The sequence below is a fragment of the Callorhinus ursinus genome, unplaced genomic scaffold, assembly GCF_003265705.2.
Source record: "Callorhinus ursinus isolate GAN/ISIS: 27379988/994484 unplaced genomic scaffold, GSC_fseal_2.0 scaffold2, whole genome shotgun sequence".
NCBI classification, from domain to species: Eukaryota; Metazoa; Chordata; class Mammalia; order Carnivora; family Otariidae; genus Callorhinus; species Callorhinus ursinus.
Window position 1 is genome coordinate 32,714,164 of NW_027397064.1, and position 17,557 is coordinate 32,731,720.

At 36.5% G+C, this 17,557-nt stretch overlaps 1 protein-coding gene across 10 annotated transcripts in view; it reads left to right on the forward strand.

Moving 5' to 3' along the window:
- Positions 1-17,557, forward strand: part of HYCC2 (hyccin PI4KA lipid kinase complex subunit 2) — an 83,825-nt gene that overhangs the window by 57,609 nt on the left and 8,659 nt on the right. For 9 of the 10 annotated variants that reach the window (XM_073880364.1, XM_073880390.1, XM_073880360.1 and 6 more), the window contains 5 exons: positions 2,379-2,474; positions 6,244-6,360; positions 9,805-9,892; positions 13,138-13,297; positions 14,015-14,182. In XM_073880364.1, coding sequence (XP_073736465.1) covers positions 2,379-2,474; positions 6,244-6,360; positions 9,805-9,892; positions 13,138-13,297; positions 14,015-14,182 — 629 coding nt within the window. The remainder of the gene's footprint in view (positions 1-2,378; positions 2,475-6,243; positions 6,361-9,804; positions 9,893-13,137; positions 13,298-14,014; positions 14,183-17,557) is intronic. The other variant, XM_073880393.1, reaches the window with a different exon arrangement.

The window sequence follows — 17,557 nt, forward strand, 5'->3', positions numbered from 1 at the left end:
ATAAATAAATACAATCTTTAAAAAAAAAGATTACTTCTTTTTCTCCCTGAGCAGGGAGCCTAATGTGGGGCTTGATCCCAGGACCCTGGGATCATGACCTGAGCCGAAGGCCGATGCTTAACGACTGAGCCACCCAGGCGCCCCTGTTTAAAGTTTTTTTTCTCTTTATATATTCTGTGTTTCCTCCAAATTGTGCCCCCCCTTTTGTATTTCTTTATTTTGATCTCATTTTCACGTTAGTGGAGTTCCTCAGATGTCTGATAATCCTCCCCACCCCCTTATACTAAGGAAGACGAAGGAAAGGAAATAAAATATGAACAGCTCTGACCTTGTGAGTAGGGCTAGTTGACTATGAACTTCACTGAGCTATTCAGTTGGAGAACTTCCCAAGTCTATACCTCTTAAGTCTTTCCTCTTAGGGTAATCAAAAGCTCTTCTGGTCTCTCAATTAGTGGGGTGGCCTAGCATTCTTGTGGCCCAGAAGGGAAGGAGAGCTTCAGGTTTCAATATCCAGTAAGAAATATTTATTTTTCCTGTTTTCAGTATGGTATCTCTCCCTCCAACCCTCACTCCAAACCACAGTTGGGCTTGGTGGTTCTCAAGTAGAATTTTCTTTTATCCTTAAAATAATAAGTCTTCAATAAACCTTACAGCATAGAGAAGGAGAAGGGATCTGAAGATATGACTGCTTCCAAGTCAGACTTTCAAGTCAGTTTTTAACTTTTTATTTTGAAATAATTTCAGACTTATAAAAAATGTTTCAAAAATAGTACAAAGAGTTTCCATATACTCCTTACCACCTATGGAAAGCTTTTTAGAAGAACAACTTCCCTGGATCATGCCCTCCTAGATTCTAATTGGGTCAGTCTGGGTTGAAGCACAGGAATATATCATTCCAGAATGCCCTTAAATAGTGTGCCTCCAGGTTAAGGAACCACATTCCTTAGAGACTGTATAGCTTAAGAAATCTTTATTCAGGGGTGCCTGGGTGGCTCAGTCCGTTAAGCGTCTGCCTTCGACTCAGTTCATGATCTCAGGGTCCTGGGATCAAGCCCCACGTCAGGTTCCCTGCTCAGCGGGAAGTCTGCTTCTTCCTCTCGCCTCTGCCCCTTCCCACTGCTTGTGTGCACTCTCTCTCTCTCAAATAAAATCCTAAGGAAAAAAATCCCTGGTTTAAAAAAGAAAGAAAAGAAATCCTTACTCATTAAATAAAATCATTTATTCATTCAATAAAAATTTATTGAGCAATTATAATGTATTAGACACTGTGCTGGACACTAGAGATAGAGATGATAAATGAGTAAAGTTGCTTATTATTAAATAGGTAAAACATCGGTAAAGACAAGGAATTATGATTCCCTGGGATAAATGCTGTATTAGAGCTACACAACAAAGGGAACTCTTTCCTTTAGCCGGGAGAATTAAGAACGGTTTTATGTCTAAGTTAAAAATTTGAGCCAACACTTGAAACCTAAGCAGGAATTTCCCAAGCGAAAAAGTATGTTCTAGTAAGAAAGGGCAGCCTCCATAAAAGCAAGGAGTTATGAAAAGTTATGATATACTCATGGAGTGGTAAGAAGATCGATGTAGTGTGGTGTATGTGGTAGGCAGTGGAGGGAAGTAAGGTTGGAGAGGTAGGTTGAGGATGGATTTTATTTATTTTTTTAAGATTTATTTATTTATTTTTAGAGCACAGGGAAGAGAGGCAAGGGAGAGAGAACCTTTTTTTTTTTTAAAGATTTTATTTATTTATTTGAGAGAGAGAGAATGAGAGAGAGCACAAGAGGGAAGAGGGTCAGAGGGAGAAGCAGACTCCCTGCCGAGCAGGGAGCCCGATGCGGGACTTGATCCCGGGACTCCAGGATCATGACCTGAGCCGAAGGCAGTCGCTTAACCAACTGAGCCACCCAGGCGCCCCAAGGGAGAGAGAACCTTAAGCAGACTCCCCACTGAACACAGAGCCTGATGTGGGGCTCAAGCTCGGGACCCCAAGACAGTGACCCAAGTCAAAATCAGGAGTTGGACGCCCAACAAATGAACCATCCAGGCACCCCAAGGGTGGATTTTAAAGGCCTTTTATGCCATGATGAGTTTGGATTTTATCATGTAGTCAATGGGAACGGTGGATTAATGTAATAGGGAGTCATCAGTTCAAGCACAGTGGTTTACTTTTGATAAAAATATAGATGGTAGCAAGGGATGTGACCTTTAATAAAGAAAATGAAAACAGAGATCATTGAGTAGGATATCACAGCAATCTGAGAAATCAGGAAAGTCACTATTATATACATTCTTATTATAACTACCCAACAAAGAAATCATAGTCTCCAGTAGAAATAATTGTTTGTAACCCTTTACCTTTGTTTTATTTTTTCTAGGTTTGAAGTCCTGAGTTTTCTCATGTTATGTTATAATTCTGCTATTGTGTATATGCCTGCTTCATCTTACCAGTCTCTTTGTCGGATGGGTTCCAGGTGAGAAGAAAATTATCGTTAGCTTTCACATTCATTTATTTGACAAATATTATTGAGCACATATTCTCTGGTTAGGTGCTGTTCTAATTTGTTGCAATAGAGCAGTAAACAAAACTCAGGAAGCTTACATTCCTATAGGAATCCTTATCATCCCTCATGTATCATGACTTTTGAAAATATTTCAGCATTAAAGAGCTATTTTCTGGCTGAACATTAAGTTAAGCCAAGATGTCGTAAGTTTAGGGTGGTTTAGTGAAACACCTAATCACTGCCTGTATGCCAAGTTTTGTAAATCACTTTGAGAGCTTTGAATAAATAGTCCTATATGTGGAAAAAGTCTAAAGGAATGTGAATTTTTTCATTTACATATTTCACAAATAACTGTGCTTTGGATAAGTTTAGCAATAGTGCCAATTATCTGTATGTCTCATTTGTATTTGTGTGTTCTAGTCTTTTTTTTTCTTTTTAAGATTTTATTTATTTATTTGACAGAGAGGGAGAAAGAGCAGGAACACAAGCAGGGGAAGTGGGAGAGGGAGAAGCAGGGAGCCTGATGCGGGGCTCGATCCCTGGACCCTTGGACCATGACCTGAGCCCAAGGCAGACGCTTAATGACTGAGCCACCCAGGCGCCCCTGTGTGTTCTAGTCTTTACTAAATCAGAATTTCTAATAATTTGGACAGAGCTGAGCTGAAATTTAAACACCAGTATAGAAAAAAAATTTAATATAAATTAGTTTCGAGTCAGAGTAGCCTTTGAATCAGAGAATTTCCATTATAGAAGGAACCCTGAGTTCATTCCATCCAACTGATTTTTACTTGAGGAAACTGAGCCCCTCAAAAAGGTTAAATGCTGTATTAGTTTTCTGTTGCCTCATAACAAATTGCCACATACAATGAACTTAGCAGCCAAATAGCACACATTTATTATTTCCACAGTTTGTGTGGGTGAGGAGTCTAGGCATGTGTTAGCTGGGTCCTCTGCTTAGGGTGTTATAAAGCTGTGGTTAAGATGTCGGCTAGAGGTGCAGTTTTATCTGAGGCTTAATTGAGGTATTACACACTTTTCTTGGCCGAATCCAGTTCTTCTAGTTGCAGGACTGAGGGCTTCAGTTTCTTATTGGCTCTCTGTTGAAGGCCAGCCTCAGTTCTTTGTCTCCCCAGCATAGGCAGCCTACAACATGGTAGCTCACTTCTTTTAAGCAGAGAAAGAGTGAGAGACTCCAGGAAGACCTGCAGTACAATTTTGTTATATAACATAATCACATAATCATGTACATGTAGTCATGGAAATCCCATTATCTTTGCCATATTCTGTTGGTTGGAAACAAGTCATGGTTCCCGCCCACACCCAAGAGTCAGGGATATCCGGGGTGTGAATACCAGGACAGAGGGATCATGGGGATTCATGCCCCCCTCAAGAGACTGTCCACCCACAAATGTTTTGTTCAAGTTCATGCTATTATGTTACTGGGAAGAGAGTAAGGTTCTATTTATAACAAAACTGTTTTTGCTAATTGGGGAAAGGCCAATCTAAATTAGCTATAAGTTTGATTTTGTAGATTCTCTTAATATAGCTATATTATTTTCACTTGCCTGTAATAACATGATTAATGACTAACAAAATTTTTGTCTCTAACCTGATTACTGTTATCAAGAGAGTATACTATTTAAACACTTACTACCTATCCATAGATAAGTCTATAAGTATTGTTGATTCATTAAAACAAAACCTGCCAAATCTCTAATTTTTGTGGCACTTGGTAGACTTTTTTTAAAATAGATTTTCTTTTCCTTTTTTTTCTTTAAAGATTTTATTTATTTATTTGACAGAGAGAGACACAGCGAGAGAGGGAACACAAGCAGGGGGAGTGGGAGAGGGAGAAGCAGTCTTCCCGCGGAGCAGGGAGCCCGATGTGAAGCTCGATCCCAGGACCCTGGGATCATGACCTGACCCGAAGGCAGATGCCTAACAACTGAGCCACCCACGCACCTCTAAAATAGATTTTCTTTTCTTTTTTTTTTTTAAGATTTTTATTTATTTATTTGAGAGAGAATGAGAGCGAGAGAGAGAGCATGAGAGGTGGGGAGGGTCAAAGGGAGAAACTGAGTAGGGAGCCCAATGTGGGACTCGATCTTGGGACTCCAGGATCATGACCCGAGCTGAAGTCAGTTGCTTAACCAACTGAGCCACCCAGGTGCCCCTAAGATAGATTTTCTTAACAGCAAAAATGATGATAGAGTTTAGTAATCCTCACACTTCTGTTCATATATTCCCTAAAGAATTTTAAAAATCTGTGTAGCTCTCACAAATTTTAAGTTAACATTAAAATTTTTCATTTTATCTTAAATAGTTGCAAATGGTATGATTTCTAGTATGTAAATATTGACATAATAAAATAATTGTTAGGTTAGTATTTTAAATGTGTATAATGTAAATACCAACCATCATCCATATGAAGAATAGATGAACAGGCTTTTAATAGTCTGACATTATATTGTTCCTTTTTCTCCTTGAAATTGATCTTTCCTGCCACTTTACTCACATAATTTTATCCTAATGCCATATTATACTTACAAGTCTTTTTTTTCTGTTTAATTTAACCATTGTTGTAGGTCTTATTTTGTACTTTTGGGTTTTTTTGTGGTTGTTTGGTTTGGTTTGAAGTTGGTGTTGTTTTTAAGTAGATTCCACATTCAACATGGGGCTCTAACTCACAATCCCAAGATCAGGAGTCACATGGTCTCCTGATTGAGCCAGCCAGATGCTGCTATGCTTACAAGTCCTTTTATTGATCTCTTAGTTGTATATCTCTGCTACAAAAATATATATGTAAATTGAGATTTTAAACTTTTTTTAAAGATTTTATTTATTTATTTGTAAGACAGAGAGAAAGAGCACAAGCCCTGGGGAGTGGGAGGAGAAGCAGGCTCCCCGCCGATCAAGGAGCCCAACAGAGGGGCTCGATCCCAGGACCCCGGGATCATGACCCAAGCCGAAGGCAGACGTCCAATCGACTGAGCCACCCAGGCGCCCCTGTAAATTGAGATTTTAAAAAAATTCTCAGATATCATAATGCACTAAACACAAAAATTTCTTTTGGACTCATTTACCATTACAATTATTCTAACAAATTAATTGGTTAAAATAATATAGGTACATTATAACTTTTGATAATTACTCAACATAACTTTTCTAGAAGCATCTCTTAATGAGATGAAGACAGAGAATTGTTGTGGCACTTTAATTTAAAAATGGCCTCACAGTGGCACCTGGCTGGCTTAGTCGGTAAAGCGTGCAACTCTTGATCTTGGGGTTGTGAGTTCAAGCCCTATGTTGGGTATAGAGATTACTTAAAAATAAAATCTTAAAAAAAAATGGCCTCATAGACATCAGATATTTTGAAATGTCCTTTTATTTGTTTTGAGATTTCTGTATCTCCCACCAATTCATCCCGATAAAATTTGGGACGTGTAAAAGTTATACAATTTTTTTCTAAAGATGGAGGAAGATGACAGACATAGCTATTTGAGAAAAGTTACTGCTTTTATTGATACAGTCCTCTAGAGTGTATGCTTTGTGAGAGCATGGATTTTATTGTTATCTTTTTGCCTGTTCATAACTGTATGCCTAGGCCCGGGACAGTGACTGGCACATAAGCAGGTACTTAATAAATATGAGGAATGAATAACTGAATAAATGAATTTATGAAAGGAAAAATGTTTAATGAATCATGAAGTCACACATGGCAAATGCCGTATTTTCCTAGGGTTTGTGTGAGTGGGTTTCCACGGCAACATGAAAAACACTGGAAAGAACTCTGTGGTCGAATAGTATTGGATCCCGAATTCATGGTGCAACTTCTCACAGGGGTTTATTATGCCATGTAAGTAGATAGACTGTGAAACTGAGTGAATTCTTATAACGTTTGGAAACTTAATATTTTCCTTTTTTTCTTATCAGGTGCACAACACTGACTCTTTTGTTCCATGGTGCACCCATTATCTTCTTTTTCTAATATGAATTTTTTTTGTATTTTTTTAATGAATATACACTTGTTATTTGAGAGCAGTATAATAATGATTAAAGACAATTTTTGAAATTGAGATACAATTGACATATAAGATTGTGTTAATTTTGGGTGTACAACATAATGATTAGATATATTTTATATTGTGAAATGATCACCACAATAAGTTTAGTTAACATCCATCACTACATACAGTTATGAATGTGATGCAAACTTTTTAAAATCTGTCTTAGCAACTTTCAAATATACAATACAGTATGGTTAACTCTAGTCACCATACCTCCCCAGACTTATTTATCTTACAGCTAGAAGTTCGTACCTTGTCACCACTTGCATTCTTTATACCACCCCCACCCCCCACCTCTGGCAGCCACCAGTCTGTTTTCTGTATCTGTGAATTTGGGTTTTTTACCCATTCATCTGTCAGTGAATACTTAGATTGTTTCCATGTCTTGGTTATTGTAAATAATGTTGCAATGAATGGAGTGCAGATCTTTTTGAGTTAGTGATTTTGTTTCCTTTGGATATATACCAGCAGTGGAATTGCTAGATCATATGGTAGTTTTATTTTTAATTTTTTGAGGGACCTCCATACTGTTTGCCATACTGTCTGTACCAGTTTACATTTTCACCAATAGTATACAGGATTTCCTCTCTCCACATCTTCGGCAACACTTATTTCTTGTCTTTTTGATAAAAGCCATTCTTACAGGTATGAGATGATATCTCATTGTGCTTTTGCTTTGCATTTCCCTGATGATTAAGATGTCAAGTACCTTTTCATGTACTTGTTGGTCATCTGTATGTGTTCTTTGGAAAATGTCTATTCAGGTCCTCTGCCCACTTTTTTAATCAGATTATTTTTTAATGTTAAGTTGTATAGAAGTTCTTTATATATTTTGGATATTAACCCATTATTGGATGTATCATTGCAATCTCCCATTAGTAGATTGCCTTTTCGTTTTGTTGGTGGTTTCCTTTGCTATACAAAAGCTTTTTATTTTGGTGTAGTCCCAGTAGTTTATTTTTTCTTTTGTTTCTCTTGCCTGAGGAGACATACCTAAAAAAATGTTGCTAAGGCTGCTGTCTGAGAAATTACTCCCTGTGTTTCTTCTAAGAGTTTTAAGGTTTCAGGTCTCACATTTAGGTTTTTAATCCATGTTAGGTTGATTTTTGTGTATGATGCAAGATAGGGGTCCAGTTTCATTCTTTTGTGTGTAGCTGTTCAGTTTTCCCAACACCATTTATTGAAGAGACTCTCCTTTCCTGGTTGTATAATCTTGGCTCCTTTGTTGTAAATTCATTGACCAGGTATGTGTGGGTTTATTTCTTGGCTTTCTCTGTTCCATCTGATCTATGTGTGTTTTATATGCCAGTACTATACTGTTTTGATTACTATAGCTCTGTAATATAGTTTGAAATCAGGAAGTGTGATGCCTCCAGCTGTGTTCTTTTTCCTCAAGATTATTTTCCCTATTCAGGGTCTTATGTGGTTCCATACAAATTTTAGGATTATTTCTATTTCTGTGAAAAATACCATTGGAATTTTGATGGGGATTACAGTGAATCTGTATATTGCTTTGGGTAGTATGGACATTTTAACAATATTCTTCCAATCTATGAGTACAGAGTATCTTTCCATTTATTTGTGTGTTTTTCTGTTTCTTTCATTAGTGTCTTTATGAAAACTTCAGGTGTACTGTATATGATCTTTCATCTTCTTGTTTAAATTTATTCCTAGTATTATTTTAATGCAATTGTGAATGGAAATTTTTTCTCAATTTCTCTTTCTGATAATTCATTTTTAGTGTATAAAAATGCAACAGATTTTTGTATATTGATTTTTCTATCCTGCAACTTTACTGTATTTATTGGTTCTAACAGTTTTTTAGTGACATTGCTAGGGTGTTCTATAAATATCATGTTATCTGCAAACAGAGACAGTTTTACTCTTTCTGTTCTGATTTTGGATGCCTTTTTTTTTTTTTGCCTAATTGCTCTGGCTAAAATTTCTAGTACTATGTTGAATTTTTCAAAGTAGGAGAGTAAGCATCCTTGTCTTGTTCGTGATCTTAGAGAAGCTTTCAGCTTTTCACCATTGAGTATGATGTTAGCTGTGGGCTTGTCATATATGGCCTTTATTATGTCAAGGTATATCCCCTCTACACCCACTTCATTGAGTTTTTATCATGAGCAAAATGTTGAATTTTGTCAAAACTTTTTTTTGCATCTATTGAGATGATCATATGCTTTTTATCCTTCATTTTGTTAATATGGTATATCATGTTGATTGAATTGCAGATTTTGAACCATACTTGAACCCAAGGATAAATCCCACTTGATCATGGTGTATAATCCTTTTATTGTTGAATTTGGTTTGTTAATATTTTGTTGAGGATTTTTGCATCTATGTTCATCAGGGATATTGGCCTGTAATTTTATTTCTTGTAGTGTTCTTGTCTGGTTTTGGTATCAGGATAATGCTGGCCTTGTAAAATGAATATGGAAGTATTTCCTCCTCTTCTATTGTTTGGAAGAGTTTGAGAAGGATTGGTACTAATTCTTCTTTAAATGTTTGGTAGAATTCACCTGTGAAGCCTTCTAGTCTTCTGGACTTATGTTTGTTGGCAGATTTTTGATTAGTGCTTCAATTTCCTTACCAGTAATTGGTCTATTCAGATTTTCTGTTTCTTGGTGATTCAGTCCTGGTAGGTTGTATGTTTCTAGGAATTTATCCTTCTTCTATGTTGTCCAATCTGTTGGTGTATAACTGTTCATAGTCCTTTTGGCACTTTTTAAAATAGCCAAAATATAACTAGTGAATAAATTGGAGTCTGAAAGTTGGTCAGGCTTTCTTTCTGGAAAACTGTCTCTCTTCATGGTTCATAACTCAAGTTTTCATGAATGCATTTAAATAGATTACTATAAATATCAACACATGATAAAAACTAATTTGTGAGGAGACATCTGTAAACTATTTTAAACATTAGTATTTGGAATCTTCATAAGTATGCTCCACGCTCAGTGTGGAGCCCAATGTGGGGCTTGAACTCATGACCCTGAGATCAAGACCTGAGCTGAGATCAAGAGTCAGACTTTTAACTGACAGAGCCACCCAGGTGCCCCTCTTCATTTTGTTCTTGTACCCAAAAGTGGGATAGTTTAGAAATGAAATGATGCAAAAATAAATGTGAAAATCTTGTTTTAGAACCAAAATAGTAGGACTTGGAACAATAAAAACGTTATTGTTAAAGATCAGAAATATTTGCTAGAGATAATTAACAGTCTGCTTCTCCACAGGTATAATGGGCAGTGGGACCTTGGCCAAGAAGTCCTTGATGACATCATTTATAGAGCTCAGCTAGAACTCTTTTCTCAACCACTATTGGTAAGTTATTATTCTTTATTAAACATATCTGTGCCTGAAAGGGGCACTAGTGAGTGAAATTACTCAGTATATAATATATGAGGCAAACTAAATCATTGAGGAAGAAAGGTTTATTCCATAACAGTTGGTTAACTGTTGGAGAGAAAACAAAATTGATTTGGATCCTCTACTACCACATATCAAAATAAAGTTCAGATAAATAATTAAATGTTTTGAAATCCTTAAAGAAAGAGGGAAAGGTTAGAAACATTTATTCAAATTTCTAGAGATGGAAGGATTTTCTAAGCTTAAGTGATGGGACAAGTCACTAAAAAAAGGTTGGGCTCCTTTTTTTGACCATATGAGTATCTAAATTCTAAACCTCCGGTTTTTTTAAAACAAAATTAATATGTATTGCACAAACTGAGAAAAAGATTCTCAACAGGCATGACAAGAAAGCCAATTAATATTGTATTCTATATAAAAAGATTTTATACTCTTCCACAAAATAAATATATTTCTAAAAAATAAATGTATTTCTAAAAAATCTTTCCATTACTAGTAGCAGTATAACACAACTCTGAACATCCTTTTGCAGAAGCAGTTCAGTAATGTGTGTTTGTTTTCTTTACCCACCATCCATGTGTAGCAACACATCCCAGAAAATTATTTTGAATTTTTTTAATGTATTATAAGCACAACATTGGTGTTATTTCTAATTATAGAGGAATCAAAACAAAAGGTGTTTCACAGCAGAGAATGATTAAGTTTGTGTTTACTTGATGAAAATTATATATTCAAAAATTTATACTAAAGGAAAATGCTGGCTTATGTTAAGTGGTCAAGCAGTATACAACTATTTTTTAATCTGGACAAGACTGAAGCAACATACAAATGCTAATGGTTATCTAGGTGGTTCAACTGGATGGTTTTTCTTTGCAATTTTTATGTCTTCTAAGCTTTTTGTAGTGTTATAATGGTATTTTAAGAGTATTTTTGGTTTTGGGGGCGCCTGGGTGGCTCATTAGGTTGAGCATCTGCCTTTGGCTCAGGTCATGATCCCAGGGTCCTGGGATCGAGCTCCACATCGGGCTCCATGCTTAGCAGGGAGCCTGCTTCTCCCTCTCCCTCTGCCTGCCTATCTGCCTACTTGTGATCTCTCTCTTTCTCTGTCAAAAAAAAAAGAACATTTATGTTTTTTTGCTTGTAACACTTTGAGTACAGTTTTTTAATCAGATTTATTTGACAGATACGTATTTCATATTGTAGATTTTAATTGCAATTATATTAGCTTACAGTTTTTTTAAGGATTTATTCACTTATTTTAGAGAGAAAGAGATAGCACAAGTGGGAGGGTCAGAGGGAGAGGGAGATAGATTCTCAGCAGACTCTGTGCTGAGTGCAGAGTGCAACGTAGGGCTCGATCTCATGACCCCGAAATTGCAACCTGAGCTAAAACCAAGAGTCGGGCATTCAACTGACTGTGCCACCCAGGTGCCCCAAGAGTACAAGTTTTAAGGCCATTTTCTTTGTATTATATTTTATATTTTAAGCTAACTATAAATTTATTGAGGTAACATTTACAGTAATTCTTTGCTATTTGAATTTCCATTTTTTCTCATGTCAGCATGACTAATTTTACTCTAAGGGTTATATTAAAACAAATGGAAAACAAGATAAAATAATTACATCATCATAATAATACTGTGTATTTGTGAGACTCTTTAAATTCATACTTTTCTCCTTGTAACAGTCTTACAAATTAAGTAGAGATGGCATTTCCAAGGTAATATAGGTAAAGAGAATCTCTAGCCTAGAGCAGTCTTTTGTTGTGCAGGGTCTTTGAGGGATCCAACAAACAACACTCCTTTTCTTTATTAAAATCTAGAGCCGGGGCGCCTGGGTGGCTCAGTCGTTAAGCGTCTGCCTTCGGCTCAGGTCATGGTCCCAGGGTCCTGGGATCGAGCCCCGCGTCGGGCTCCCTGCTCGGCGGGAGGCCTGCTTCTCCCTCTCCCACTCCCCCTGCTTGTGTTCCCTCTCTCGCTGTGTCTCTCTCTGTCAAATAAATAAATGAAAAATCTTTAAAAAAAAAAAAAAAAAAAAATCTAGAGCCAGGTGATAAACAGAACAGTTGACAGGTAGAGAAACAGGCATCATCTTTATTCCTGATAAAAGCTAAATTGAAAGACTTACCTCCCCGCCCCTTGGTCTAGATGTTGGAACAGCCCCCTGGAGAAGTTTGAGTTGGCAGAGCTGGCACACTTGTCCAGGTTGCTGCATTTTACTCGTCCTTTCCAAGTGGAGATGAGAAAGACAGTTCTCTAGCTCAGGATCTTTGCTAGATTAGCACTACCCAATTAAGAAACATGCACCAGTTGTTGATAATTACTCGCCAGCCAGATATTTTCCTCTTTTTGTGGAGGGAACAGAAAGTGGTGGGACAAAATGCCAGACATGTTTAGGGAAAATTTCTCCTTAAGAAAACAAAGGAGTGGAAAGAAGGCTAATTTTTTTTTTTATGAGAAATGAAATTTTGCATGTTATTTTTCATCTGAAGAATCAGAAACTTCTAAATTTTCTTTAACAGGGTTCAAATGTTAGACAATTTTTCTTTCTTTGGAATGCCATTTCTCTTTGAAAGTGAACAACTTTAAGGAATCTGTGGGGTATGCAACTCACATTTTAAAAGTAAATTCTCATTTCAGAAGCCTGCCTAAAGGAATACAGAACAGGGGTGCCTGGGTGGCTCAGTTGGTTAAGCGTCCAATTCTTGATTTTGGCTCAGGGCATCAGGGTTGTAAGATTGAGCCCTGTGTCAGGCTCACACGCTGGGCATGGAGCCTGCTTAATATTCTCTCTCTTCCTCCCCCTCTGCTCACCCATAAAAAAAACCAACAGAACAGTGGAGGTACAAACTTTTTTTTTTTTTAAGATTTTATTTATTTATTTGAGAGAGAGAATGAGATAGAATGAGCATGAGGGGGGGAGGGTCAGAGGGAGAAGCAGACTCCCTGCTGAGCAGGGAGCCCGATGCGGGACTCAATCCCGGGCCTCCAGGACCATGACCTGAGCCGAAGGCAGTTGCTTAACGAACTGAGCCACCCAGGCACCCCGAGGTACAAACTTTTTTGACACATTGTGTACTTTCATATTTTATAGTACCACTTCATATACATATTCAAAAAATTATGGAAATGTGAAGTGTAAAATAAGCATAAATTATATACTCGGTGTAAATATGTGTAGACTTTATATTATCATTTTAGGTTGCCAATGCCATGAAAAACTCATTACCATTTGATGCTCCTGATTCTTCACAAGAAGGCCAGAAAGTACTTAAAGTGGAAGTCACTCCAACAGTGCCGAGGATTTCTCGGACAGCGATTACAACAGCTTCAATCCGTCGTCATAGATGGAGGAGAGAAGGTGAGTATAAAATTCCTATTGCTCATTCATGGATTCTAGCAAATTTATCACTGTTTCTATAGACTAGGTTAACACATGATATTTTGTACTCTATGTAATTAAAATTATTTAGTTTTTAAATATAGCACTAGAAATGTGTAAATGCCTGAATTTATTTTGATAAAAAATATTTTTTTATAAAGTAGAAAGATATTATTTAGACTGCTGTATGAATGTTAAAGCAAAAAATAAGATCAAGTTAATTTTTGTCTTTTTTTTGAACTAGTAATAAGAATAGGATGGGAAAAAAGGTGCATGTATGAGCACTGTGGGAAAAAATTATATAACTGACCAAACCAATGGTGAAATACAAGCTATCCATAAAAAAGTTGATTATTGTATTTTCAATTTTTATCTTTGCTTTTCCTTTTTTTGGAGGTGCTGAATCCAGCAGTATTTCATAGGCATATGGTACTTGAATAGTCAAGCTGTCTTGCCTGAGATATATTAATTGCCACTTTAATGATCCCTATTTTCCTGTGCTATTCATTTGCAAACCTCACATTGTTCATCTGCCGCCTTATGTGTGTGGATGCTGTGCACACACATGTAACTATATAAATAGTCTTTGTGTTTTTATCATATCCATATATACATTCTCTTATCTGCCTGGGTCAAAATGCTCAGAAAAGAATAGAGCAGCACAAAAGCACTAAAATTTTATATGTTGAATCCCAGATGGCTTTGACTTCTCAAACGAGGCTGACTCGAGTATTCCTGGCTCCCCGATCCAACACGGCTCCACTGACCTAGGGATCAAACGTGTTCAAGAGGGGGAGGTGCTGGTGCGCAGGACCCCTGAGCACGGCTCACCGGAGCCCAACTCAGCAGCAGCCACAACAGAGGGTAGGACAGAGATGAGGAGGCAGAAGTCAGTGAGGCAGTTGCTGGAGAAGGATCCTGGCTCTCTGTCCCCAAGCAGAACATCTTTTCATTCTAGTGTGTGTTTCCACTATCCCAGGGTGTATTAGCTCCTCCTTGCAAAGCACACCTCCCCATATGCCTAGCACCAGGTCAGGTACAATCTTTAGTTACCATTTGTGCTGGCCTAGAGTCTGCATTCTGTGTAATCAAAGAACAGCTTGGCATGGCTACTAACAAGGCAGGGGCCTCTCTCCAAAAGGTCTGCAAATGCTTGGGATTTTTTCATTACTGAGCATGTTTATTCTAATATTAGGAAAGGAAAAATGCACCCAATGGACATGAGCCTTTTAGTCAATATAAATTGATTTCATTTATATAATAATTTATTCCTTAAAAATATGTGAAGAAAGTTTTAAAGCATAAATACGTTATCTTTGAGAAATATGATTAAAGTGGAGCTGGCCGATTTATCTCTAATTCCAGGTTGGTCAGTTAACAAGTATTTCTTACCTCTTTGACAGAGTAAACCAGTATTTATCACTTTTTATAATCTGTGGGTTATTTTTGGGTCTTGGGTTACTTGGGTCTAACTAGTGAACTACTAGCCTCTTTCCTCTATAAATATGCTGTACTGGTCCACACTACATTTTATCATTTATTGTAAATAATCATTGTCTTCTGTAGCTCTCAGAGTTGAAATGTATTAGAGTTCAGGTATCCTAGTAGATCCTTGTTTCTACAATGTAGGTATCTCAAAATGAGAATTTTTTTACCCCCCAAATCACCACCACCACCACCACCACCACCACCACCTGTAAAAGAACACTTCTCTCCAATAGAAAACTGTTTATTTGCTGTTTTTACATGTGATGCCCATAGGAGTTGACTTTGTGAAAGAGGGAACTGTAGCCTAATAGTTTTTCATTTTTTAATGTATTGTTACTGTGGAACCTTTAAACTAATTAATAAAATACAGCAAATAGTTTTAAAATAGATTATATATTTTTACTTAAGACCAAACATGTATGAAGCAGTTACCTTACACCTTAAGGAAGTCTCTTGCTCTTTGGTGCATTAGAAATTTGAGCATGCTCAGTAAGAATCTAAATCTACCTTCTGCCCATTTGTTCACATTGACCTTAACTTCATTTATCAATGTTGCATGTGCATGATCTAGGGACCCAAAGGAGTTGGTGCTGTTTTACAGAGATCCTGTGAATGATGTAGCCTTCACTTTTTATTGTCTATCTCTTTATGTTATCCCTGAGATAGTTAAAAGGCATAAAACATAAGTATGTGAATAGATGTCAAACCCAGAGTTGGCCTAAATTGAATAACAGCCTGTTTCTCAACATTCCTAATGACTAAACGAGCCACTTGATATATCTACCACCATTGTTAGAATGTTGGATTATTTGTGCTAAATGTAGTACTGTGTTATGATAATTAAGACTTAATAAAATTCTAGAGTGTGGGATTAGGTTGAAACATTTCTTCCAGTTCATCAGAAGTCATACACTTTGAAAAAGGAACCAAAATAGTAGTTCTTTTAAAATATCCTATTAAGGGGTGCCTGGCTGTCTCAGTTGGTAGAGCATGCAACTCTTGATCTCGGGGTTGTGAGTTCAAGCCCCACATTGGGTGTAGAGATCACTTAAAAATAAAATCCTTAAAAAAATAAATAAAATATCTAATAGTAAAATATCACATTTTAATATCTCTTATCACTGGTAAAAATTTCAGTTTGTGAGCGTGGGGTATCACCACAAGGAAAGAGGAATAAGTTCCATCAGTGTGTTTGAAATTTCTCAAAAATTACTTTGACTTTTAATCTGGATTAATTGTATCATTAAATCAGTATTAGTAGGAGCCAAATTTATAAGGAAAGGCAGACTGAATAGAAAAGTTCATTAAAGGGGTGTGTGGTGGCTCAGTCGGTTGAGCACCTGACTCCTGATTTTGGCTCAGGTCATGATCTCAAGGTCCTGGGCACAAGCTCTGTATCAGGCTCCCCATTTAGTGGGGGGTCTGCTTGTCTCCCTCTCCTTCTGCCTCTCCCTCCACTTGCACTCTCTCTCTCTCAAATAAATAAATCTTTATAAAGAATCAAAGTAAGTTCATTAAAGATCCTTTTTGGTTATCTTCCCTATAGATCATGAGAAGTAGTATCACCCAGGGAGAAAATTAGAAAGGAAAAAAGTTGATTCCTTAAGGATTTTTAAATGGAAGGAAATTACTAAAACCTATGAAAAGTTTTAGTAAATCTGAAGTCACCTGGAGCTTTTGTATTGACATTAATATGTGGCCTATTAAAAGAATTTTCTAGTATGATGGTTTTAAATCAGTTTACAGTTAAAATTATATTTGTTTTATGTTGAAATTGAAGGGAGAATATAAGCGCATCACCTACCCTTACCCTGATGGTCAAGTAACGTTTTGTTTGTGACTTTTAAAGTTGGATTTAAAATTATTGCTAACCTGAGGACATCGCCTGTATTTAAAGTATAGTCAGTGTCCCACTGTATTGAAACAACATTTCTTAGTATATAAAATATCAGTAGATTCTCTTGCATGGTGGCTTTTATGTTATCATCTCTTTTATGGCCATATTGCTTGGGCATCAGACCTGCATGAGGCAAGATTTAGACACTAGCACTAAGTCTCTCAGTCTCCTTTCCTCAGTATATATAGATCTATATCTGATGATACATTTCTATTCACTCCAGTTTTATATTACTGATACCAATTGTGGACCAGTAAATATCTTTTCTTGGGCATTTCGGAGTTCTTTATAGTAACTGTAAGTAAATTGCTAAGATGATACCATATGAATATAATTTAAAGTTTCATTTTGAGTTACATTATATACTATTTTGAAGAAGGGGTTGAGAGAAGTGGTGTCAGCTGCATTTTCATATGGCTTTGCATGATGGTTGAAGATTATTAAACTGCTAGATGTAATAACATGCATTTTGCTTTAAAGATAGCCTATTTCATTCTTCTTTTGAAGCAAGGAAATAACTAATCCATATGAGAAAATATATCTAAGAAAATATTTTTTATTTTTCCAAGTACTATGTTAAATAAAGATTGTGTTTAAATATTTTATGTATATTTTACTTAGATAACCTGTATCTCAAAGTAATATTTGTTTAGAAATTCTTTCCTAATATTTTACCTTAACTGTAATGTTGATATCTGTATGTAGATTCAGATTAAACTTTCATGCAGTCTGGCAAACATACATAATAATGTAGCAAACTTTCGTTTGAAACTTTCGTTTCAAAAGAAGCAAATATATTACTTTCCGAGAGAGTTGATCATACTTTCAGTAAGAGAATTAGGCTTTCTGGAAAA